The 10,161-nt window shown below is 34.5% G+C and overlaps 2 protein-coding genes and 1 pseudogene across 2 annotated transcripts; all 3 read right to left on the bottom strand.

Moving 5' to 3' along the window:
• Positions 1–819: 819 nt before the first annotated feature.
• LOC112468132 lies at positions 820–1,131 on the bottom strand (annotated as a pseudogene).
• LOC112468136 lies at positions 1,081–2,028 on the bottom strand. Its single transcript, XM_025037185.1, has 3 exons — positions 1,861–2,028; positions 1,281–1,566; positions 1,081–1,172 (listed from the first exon to the last, which is right to left on the bottom strand). The coding sequence occupies exons 1-3, from the start codon at positions 1,886–1,888 to the stop codon at positions 1,166–1,168; spliced, it is 321 nt and encodes a 106-aa protein (XP_024892953.1). The 5' UTR covers positions 1,889–2,028; the 3' UTR covers positions 1,081–1,165.
• Positions 2,029–3,463: 1,435 nt separating this feature from the next.
• On the bottom strand, positions 3,464–8,156 carry LOC112468135 (DNA repair endonuclease XPF). The gene is made up of 13 exons (XM_025037184.1): positions 8,024–8,156; positions 7,725–7,849; positions 7,485–7,595; positions 7,289–7,424; positions 7,013–7,080; positions 6,753–6,932; positions 5,520–6,687; positions 5,109–5,420; positions 4,814–5,029; positions 4,558–4,731; positions 4,349–4,489; positions 4,003–4,200; positions 3,464–3,896 (listed from the first exon to the last, which is right to left on the bottom strand). The coding sequence occupies exons 1-13, from the start codon at positions 8,051–8,053 to the stop codon at positions 3,741–3,743; spliced, it is 3,015 nt and encodes a 1,004-aa protein (XP_024892952.1). The 5' UTR covers positions 8,054–8,156; the 3' UTR covers positions 3,464–3,740.
• Between the last annotated feature and the right edge of the window lie 2,005 nt (positions 8,157–10,161).

The following is a 10,161-nucleotide window of genomic DNA, read 5'->3' as shown; positions in this document are numbered from 1 at the left end:
CTTCAGACGATGTGCAAGAGGTAATTAAGGACACGTGTTGGACGTTGGAAAAGACGTGTTGGAAATTTTCAAATTTGTGACTTGATCAATGCTCGTTCTTACGAATGTATATCTTTCAGCTTCTCGACTTGAAAACCAGATTGCAGATACGCTTACGCATATATTGCTCTTTACTACATTGGAGATTATTTCAACTGTGCCGAGAAGGCTGGCCATGTTTTTCTGACTATCTGTGAAAATATGAGGGATAATAAGGTCTTCAAAGATGCGGACTCGGCAATTGAATCCGTTATAGAAAACGTAAAAAGCGTTAGTAGCTTGTACACCTATGTGTATATTATAATATATTATTATTAAATATATACTTAGGTTGATTGGTTGACACAAGATGTACAAACTTTAATATATAATATATATGTAATATATAATATAGCTACTATTTTCATATTATTTTAAATCGATCTATCTATATATTACTTTCTTTTAAAAAATGTGTATACTTAACATTTCTTATAATATATTGCGTAAACACGTTTTTTCTGTTTTTACAATAATAATGTTCATATATTGGGATAATATATAATACAAGATAAGATATTACAAGATTTTGACACCTCTATACAATACTTCTATTATACATATATGTGTAAGATATTAGAATTCGAGCAATACTTTTATAAAATTATTTGCTATAACGTGACACAATACTTCGACATACAGTATCACAATTAGAGATCTCTCTAATCTTCCGAAATTGGCATTGGTTGCATCTAGCGAGCAATTTCTTATCTCGTCCATTTGTTCTAGCATCAATCACAATTAAAATTGCAATTTCTTAGCTAAAGAGGCTCCTTCCATCGAATCTAACAGTTTTCTTTTTAGACTAGGTCTTTCGTCACGTTGACGTTTAATGGTCATGGGTAGAGGCAGTTTAGATCCAGCTGTAGGTGTGAGTTTATTGCTAAAGTATGGCATTTGCAGCGCTTGATCACAGGTACACCTTTCCCGAGGATTCACGTTCAGAAAACTAGCAATTAAATCCAGGAGATCGTCGCCAGCAGCAGATAATATATGCTTCAAAGGCGTGCCAGGAAAGGGCTTGAATTGAATAAAGTCCGGTAATTCGGTCATTCCTTGCCATGTTTCTTCCGTTGGAGTGTCTAACCTAGTGTCTAAACAGAGAAATGATACAACATCAAAATTAGAGAAATAAGATAATTTCACAAGACACTAATGATTTAACACCAAATTCAAACTGTTGCGGCAAGATGGAAAATTACCGATTACGGCGATTACGGCGCAGAGATGTCTGCTTATTCTCATCTATATTCCTCAATACCATCTGTTGAAGTTCTATCTTAAAACTTTGTAACCGGCGTACTTCCTGCGATAGTTCGTGCCACTGTTGTACTGTGGCAAATTGATGGTTTGGTGGTTCCCTAATCCGCGACTGCTCGAGTAGCAGCTGGAATCGCTGCTGCTCGTTGTTCATTGCCGGCATGGCCGGCAATGGGATATTATATTGCAGATCGGGGAGTTCGGGGACATACGTGTTATCTGCAACATCTGCAACATAATATAACATATGCATATTTAATTTCTAAAAAAGATAAATTGCTTCGTTTAATATCCTGCAGCCTTTAACATAATTCTATACACATCATTCTTTTAGTTAAATGTAATTATATATTTTTTTTAATATTTTTAGAGAAGCTTTCGAAAGAGAAATGTACATTCTACAGATTAATATTTTATTTATGTATTAATATCCTTTCTGATTGTATTATCAAAACATAACGAAAATAGACGTTTAATATTTAATATTATACTTGTATAAATAATTACATAATTAACATATACCTGATGATAAATAAGGTGGCTGAACCATATTCCGAGAACTGTGGAACTGTATTTTATTCCGAACACAGACAGTAGTTCACAGTAGCACAGTTCAAGCTTCAACTGAGCTCGCAGGATCGTCGCACAACACGCGAATTTTCGAGTTTGGAAGCGGCGCAGGTATGCGAAAGCATATGTAGCCCGCGCGTGATACCATTGTCAGAGACGCGTGTATGCGTGATCGACTACACGCTGTAGTCGTCCGTCAATATTATCTAAATATAAGGAACTTGAATTTATGAGTAACGGCGAATCCGGAACAAAATCTAAATATATGAAGATTATTGTAAATAAAGAATGACATTTTTTATAACAAATTGTAAAATGTTACATCCCGTTTTCACATGTAATGAGCCATAATTCATTCTAAGAAGAAGATTACATCGTAGATAGAAATATAAATTTGTGGAATTTTTTATCTCTATCTTCAGGAGGTCCAAACTGAACATTATTCTAATCCTTTAGTCGACGCTATTAGAAGAGAATCGAAACGTTACGCTCTAATGAATTAAATATTCTAATGATAAGAGTATATGATTATTGGCAGCCTGATGATAGAGAAATTAGGCAAAGTTTATTTGACAAGACTGTTAAGATAAAGGATAAATGTGTTCAAACTGCGACTGAGATACTTTGTATTGATTAGGAAACATCTTCGACGAAAACGCAGCGATTGGTTTTCGGTGAACTCGAGCTAAAGACAAAAAGGTGACCTGTTATGTAAATTTAAAAACTTCAAAGAGATACTTTTCATTTTTCAGCATGTACCTATACTATTTGCACAAAATACATTATTTTAAATTTTTATAAAAGAATAAATAATTACGCATGAAAATTGTCAAACGCCATTATATTTTTGAAAGTAAATGGGATACATTTCTCGTAAGTATATTTTGTTATACGTCGAAAATAAGACATTATAAATTTTACACGTTAAAGTTAATTCATGTTACAACACTTCGAAGTGCCGCAACAAATCAAAGGTAACAATCATTGCGGTTTATATTGCATGAAATATATACACATATGCGGAAACTAATTGTATGTATATTAATTAAGATAAGATTAATTCTGCTTACAATTAGAGTAATAAATATTTTAGAAACACAAGGGAAACAAGAAATAAAATAATACTCTGACAATTAGTACAAAGTATTGAATTTTGAAATATGAAATTTGTATTTAGATTCCTTTAAAGAATTATTTTTGACATTATTTTTCTTGAACAAAAGAGATAAGAATAAGATATCGTGTTATAAAAAAAATATCTGTAGATAGGGAAAAATTATAAATTAGTTAGGATGTTTTATTTATACCCTTTATTTGTTCCTTTCCATATGTTCAGCCAATAAGATTAAATATTATATAAATCGATGCAAGAAAGCAACATATAGATATATTTAGAATATCGGTATACATGAAGAAAAGCGTACAATATGCATAAATATAAATAGTATAAATACATATGCACAAAAAGAGCAAAAAATACGTCTTATATATACATGACGTGAGATTCTAAATATTTTGTCGAGAAACGCTGAAACTTTTAAAATTATTTTAGAATTGATCATACATGTATAGTACAATTATATATTCTTGCAGCTTTTTGTCTAACAATTCGTTGTTGCAAAATAAAATTTTCTCTTTATTCTAAGCACTATATTTTAATTATTTCAAATCGCCGCAATTTCTCGGCTAAAATTACGTTATAAGCCTGCTTGCCGAGTTGAATGTGATTGGTTGGGTCTGACATAATGGCACAAACACTTTCTAATATGTTTATTTGATTATATAATGTTACACTAACTATTATCTAAGTATTATTTACATAATCATTTACATTATTTTTTTACCCTGGAGAAAAGTCTCTTACCACGTACTTTAGAGACACCTTTGCTAGTTCCCGGATTTTCATCTGATTGCTGACATTTTTCGTGAAGAGCTTTATATAGCAATTCAGCATCATTTTTATTTCCGAGTATTTCTTTTAGTTCTTCCTGACATTATAAAGATTATTCATATTTAATATTTTTATTTACAAATTGTACGAAAAAATTATATATTATAAAAAGAATTTAGACCTCTTAATTGTTGTTCACTTACTTCTGAGAGCTTCACAAGATGATCTAATGATTCCCCTTTATTCAATAGAATATGCAAATTTTTCGAATGTACACCCGGCAATTTAGCTATAAAATCTTGGATATGAGAGTTATATTTTTCTTCCATTACTTGCTTGTTTTCAACGTCATCTGCTCCAATTTTAGCAGCTACATTCGAATCAGGTTGATCTCGTCCTTGCTACAAACGTACAAAACTTGAATATCAAATAGAATTATTTATTAGATATATATTAATTATATTATTTCTATATATATAAATTTTGTTAAATAAAATTATATATATATATATATATATATATATATATATATATATATATTTGTATTACCTTTAATTCTTCAAACAATTGTGCTGTAGCATGTGGACTAGGAGACCATATAATTTTTAGTTTGGGAAAGTGAAGAGTTAATAATTGCAGTTTTGCTGTTACATTAGTATTTTTAAGATCTCTACCGACAGAGTAATTTCCCTAAAACAAGAGACGTTGTTACAATTGTTATATAAAAAGAATTGTGTCGTTTTTGTAAAATTGGATACCTGAAAACAGAATGGTTTATCCTGATCAAATTCTATGAGGAGCATGGGTTTAGCATAGTGCCTCGTCATAGAAACTGCTTGATTGTATAATCTCCCAGAAAATAAAGAGCCAATCAAATCAGATATACTTTTCCTCTCAACGCATATTTCTGGTGTTAAAATGTAATCACCCACCTGTAATATTATAACATTATAAACCATGTACAGATAACATTACTTTACATTAATAAACTTAATATATATTTCAGTCACTTACCACTAATGTCACCGGTTCGATTTTTATACCGCGCGTATACAAAATGGCTGGTAATTCACTTCTGAATTCTCTCATATCAACAATAACTTTTGGAATTATTTTGGCTGCAGATTGCCCTCCTTTACGTGTATTGTCCTGATCTGTATTATCCGACTGAATTGCAAGAGCCAAACAATCGTCCGATTTTCCATCTTGATCTTCTGGGATAACCATGGTCTATAAAGTGAAAGAAATTAATAATAATTGTTTAATAGCATATTCTTTTTGTTCTGAGATCATATAGAGAAAAACTTACAGTTTTCGTATTAATCAAAGAATGAAACGCTTCCTTTTCCCGTCGTAAAGAAGTAAGATATTCTTGTTCTTCAACCGACCCGCCATAAATCAAAAAATATACTTTCAAGTTTAATGATGGGTTATTATTCTGATACACCTCTAATTGCCTCACGGTGCCAATATCGGCCACGTATAAAATAATATTATTTGGCATATGCTCAGTTAAGATTCGTTGTAAAGCCATTGGATCTCCTCCTTTCTTTAAAGCTTGTATAAAAATGATAGGTGCGGATGCCGTATAAGTCTCTTTAGTTAAATCCAATTCTGCGATCTTTAAAATTAGAAAACAGGATTAATAAAAAAACATTTTTCTAATAAGCTCCTAACAAGCTAAAATCTTTCTTAAATATTATAATAATGTATAACTTACTTGCGAACATTCTTCAAACAATGTCTGATGCTTCACATCTTCTTTGGAAGTACTTGGTTGAGTTCCTTCTGTGCATTTTTGCGACAAGGTGAGCACATAAGTATCCTGCATTTCCGGCGTTTCTTCCTCTGTATTACTTTCAGATGTTGATGGTTGATTTTTCGCGTTTTTTCCACTATCGCAACTTGTCTTTTGTTCTTTATTATGCGATAGTTTTTTCAAAGCCTCATAAAGTAAATATTCATTTGCACCCATAGTTAAATAATTCTTTAATTGGCGACATATAGTGTTATCGTGTACTAAGATAAGAACTTTATCAATATTTTCATAGTCTTTTTTCTTATGTTTCTGTTCTTGAATCTCAGATAATACTTCCGATAAAGCTTCCCATTTTGGATTTGGTTCTGGTTTCAGTTCATTCTTATCTGTGTAAACTCTGCTTCTCGCATATTTGAACAAATTCTCGAATTCATCCAACATTATCCAACCACCGGCTTTCACGGCATATTCCATAGTCCGTAAACGATTTAGCATGGCATAAAATGTAACGGAATCTTCGTATGTCAAGGATATAACAAGGGAACGTAACGTTTTTAAATCGGAAAACAATTGTTTGGTCGTTGTACTAAGCTGATGCCAGATTGGATCTATTTGCAAATGTAACTGCTTGTGAAATTTCTTTGCTATTGCATTCTCTACAGTCAGTTCGTCTAAGTCTAAAGATTTATTGAGCCTCTTCAATTCTTTCACGGTGTAATTCATAATATCAAGTAAAGTGGTTTGAATGTTCTGCATCTTCGGTGTGATCTGTACATGTAGTTCTATAACATCGGGCTCATGCATGGACAAGCAATTATTAATAGTTGTGTGGAAACGTGGCCATAAATACAATTTCTTCACGAACAGAGCTTTCATAACTCGTTCTACTCGCAAATACCCAACCGTGAAAGCCAGTGATGAATTTGTGAACGCCTTGATAAATCCAGTTTTATTATGCTGTCTATATAAACGCAACGCAAATGCTTCTTGGTAAGCATTCAGAATATTGTGAGCTCTATATACGAGAATACCAGTGACCAAGTGCAACGGAACTCTGTTTTTTAACATATCAACCACCAAAATACGACCTGATATAAACAGCACTCCACCCTCCAAATACATTATTTCCCTGCGTTTAATGGTAAGATTTTATTAAAAATGAATATGTAAAATAAGAATGTATCTTTTTTATACCTTTCATTAGAGAGACATTCAGCATTCACTATACGCGGTAGCCTACTTGTTCCATAACTTTTAAGCAGATCAATAATGTAATTCTCATCATGATTGGTGGTTCCCAAAATTATAACTAGATTGCCCGGATCCGAGTAAGCTTTTATCACATTCGCAAAAACAGTTTCTATACCAAGACCCCTATGAACATTTTCCAATAAATAATAAGATTATACATTCTTACGTGAGATACAACAACAGCAAAGATAAAATGTACTTACTTAGCTGTAATAACTAGTCCATCTTCCTGAAGAATTTCAAGGAAGATTTGGTTTTCGTATTCCAACATGTTTAACGATAATTTTCAATCCAATTTCTAGGTTATTTATTAATTGCTCCAGCGTTCAAAACAGTAATTCAAACAAAATATCCAAATTGGTAAAAAAAAATTCTATAATCTGAAATGGGAAGTATGATGCTTATAAAATAGATATGAAAACTAAAAAAAAATAGAGTTATATAGTAATTAATATAGCATGGCTTACTCTATCACGAATTTTGTAAGTTTTTCCTGATGTCTCGTTGTAAGAGGAAGTATCGTCCTCGAACATTACTTCGGACACCAATAGAGTGTATTTACTGATCTCATGGGACGGATGGCCATAAACGCCAATACTTACAGGCCGTTTGAAGCTGCGAGGAAACGCCACGTGTTAGACAATAATAAATTTGACAAACCATAATTTGCAGTACCTCTTAGGTATAAAAATAATATCTTCCCCACAGGTTACGGACTGCAGACAATAGTGCTCGTACGTCGGTTTGCTTATAATCTGCGACGCATATAAATCCGCATCCCCCGTTCTGAAAAGAATACAAAGCATACAAATGTATCATGTGTTGCGACACTTAATAAGGAAAAAAATTCCATTTTATTAACAGGACAGGGAACAAGTAAGGGATATTAATAATCGCAACACTATTCTCACTCACATCGTTGTCAACCGTATCTTAATGTCACCGTCATACGTCAAGCTGTAATATTTGTAAGAGCCACCAGGTACATCATCACTAACGTAGTGCAATAATTCCTCGTTCAGCGCCAATACATAGGTTATCTAAAAGTTCAACAAAAGTAGTATAATAATATATACTAATATAATAGTTACTATTTAAAATATACTTTATAATACTAATATTACACTATATAATAATAGTATAATAATTTACTACATAGAAATTTCACGAAGTTTAGAATCTCTCACAAAGAACTTGAGTAAACATGATCGTACCAATGCTGCAATAAGAAATATTGTCTTCATAGTACGGCCAGAGAGAAGAATGAGAGACGACACGGCCCGGTTTTAGGTTAGATGATCCCAGAGTTGCCGTTCGCCGGAAGACTGGTGGGCAGCAGTGGTAACTGGTAGCACGCCCCGGCGACGTTCGCGAGCATCAGCTGACTGCAAAAATGGCGCCAAGCCGCTCGAAATTACCGGCGGATTTGTAATCGTTTATTTTTGTTCGAATAAATCAAGTGCTGTTTATCTCCACGATTTTAAATTTCTTTAATAGTGTATATGTATAGTAACAGTAACAAAGGTCGATAAATAATTTCGATTTACATAAAAAAGATTCCGAACTTGTTGATAGAGTTCGAGTGAAGTTTCGTTTCTTAAAAATTAATTGTATGTTGCGAATAACAGATGTCGCCTCCCTTTCTATAACAGGCCGTACATACACACTAATTATACCTCCAAAACAAAATTTTTAATTATTTATATATTATTTAAATTATTATATTAATTATTTATAATATTTTATGTAACCTCAGCAATATTTAACTTGGTTCCAAAAATATCTGATTATTAGAATAAGTTACTAAGTTTTTTTTATTAGAATAAGAATAATTTACTGGGGCTCTGATGTCCTCGATACGTACATTTATTTTGTATAATAAAGAAGAACTGCAGAGCACATTTATCTAATTCTGCCCTTATTTGATATATGTCAAATGTGCGCCATGTTTAATAACGATATGTCGGATATCATGATGCGCTCTATATATAAATCTAGGGGTTCTTTTAGGCGAGATACATTGATAAACCATGCACGAAATAGACCGTTTATTCTATTTCGAGAATGCCGCAAACGTTGTGAGATATTTCCAGATCTGTCGAAAACAGATTTTGCAAAGTGTCAGCTACAAAAGTTTTGCCGGCAGAAGCACAAAACAGAATCCGCCAACGTGACGGCAGATTCTGCTCGGTTTCTGCTGGCAATCTGCTGTCATCAGATTACATCAGCAGGCGATGCTAGCGGAACACGAGTTTAATGCGGACACACTCGATGCCAATCTGCTGCGATATTTCGCTCGAATAATCTACTGGCAAACTGCACTAACATACTGTTATTTTGCTCACTAGAATAATTTTATCGAACGGCGACAGGCTATAGATCTCTCTTGTAGAATGTAGATCGATCGGATATTTTATCAGAGAGGGAAAAAATGTTCATCCATATAGCGTTTATCATTTAGAACGAGGTTAACAAGACCACTTAGGGTCTATGATCCTCGTTAGATTCATAGTCGCGGCAGCGGCGTACGCTCGCGAAACAAATGATTCCGCGCGATTCTCGATGATCGCGCGACGATCATATGCCGCGAGGCGCCGCGCCGACCGGTGACTAATTATTACTAACGAGAGCGAAATTAACTAAGGTGCCTCGCGTCGAATAAAGGCATATAAAGAGAGTAGCGCGCGATAAGCGCGCGGCGTAAATAAAGCAGACGTCTCGGTTGAGAGAGACGCGCTGCTCGCCGAGGACGCCGAGCCACCCCGGGTTATTGGACATCCCATTAGTCGGGGCTCCCATATTTATGCAAATTTACGCGCTCTTCGCGCATGGTCTACGACAATGTGCGAGCCGCGCATCGAGCCGTTCCCGTTTGCGGGGCCCTACGACGCCCCTAACGCGTAACCGCGATCAACTATGATATCCGGCGGCAACGCCATTAGTAAATAAGGTGTAGTAATTACATCGCGAAGGAGGGAGCGAGAGAGCGCCGAGGGAGATACTTAATAATGAGCAATTAAAGCGCGGAAAGGATATTTTATTTTTTTTCCATGCTCTTTCTCCCCTTCGGTAGATATATGTAAAACCATCTGCTGTCTGCTGACGTGACCGCTATTGCTAATTTGTTATAGGAAGAGGGGGAGGCGTCCGTTTGTCGCCCCGCTGGATTTTTCTCTCCAAAAAGAAAGCTTTCGCATTGATCGCACTTGCGTGGGCCGCTCGCTACGATTACGTGTGTGCGAGGAACGTCAAAAAATCGTCTCGTATCTTCCTCGACGGGAGATATTCCTTCCCCCGTGCGTTCGCGGGGGGAAAAGCGTGACGCCTTGTAATAACGGAATGATATCGCGCG

This window comes from Temnothorax curvispinosus, unplaced genomic scaffold (genome assembly GCF_003070985.1).
Source record: "Temnothorax curvispinosus isolate PA1 unplaced genomic scaffold, ASM307098v1 QBEX01018120.1, whole genome shotgun sequence".
In the NCBI taxonomy this organism is placed as follows: Eukaryota; Metazoa; Arthropoda; class Insecta; order Hymenoptera; family Formicidae; genus Temnothorax; species Temnothorax curvispinosus.
Note: the sequence above shows the minus strand (reverse complement) of the source record. Positions and strands in the feature narration are given on the sequence as shown.

Coding starts and splice junctions, on each gene's coding strand:
- LOC112468136 (XM_025037185.1), bottom strand. CDS start 1,888: ATGGTTCAGCCACCTTATTTATCATCAG. Junction 1,567..1,860: donor GCCACCTTATTTATCATCAG/GTATATGTTAAT, acceptor ATTATGTTGCAG/ATGTTGCAGATAACACGTAT.
- LOC112468135 (XM_025037184.1), bottom strand. CDS start 8,053: ATGAAGACAATATTTCTTATTGCAGCATTG. Junction 5,421..5,519: donor TGTTTGAAGAATGTTCGCAA/GTAAGTTATACA, acceptor CTAATTTTAAAG/ATCGCAGAATTGGATTTAAC. Junction 4,490..4,557: donor ATAAACCATTCTGTTTTCAG/GTATCCAATTTT, acceptor CTCTTGTTTTAG/GGAAATTACTCTGTCGGTAG.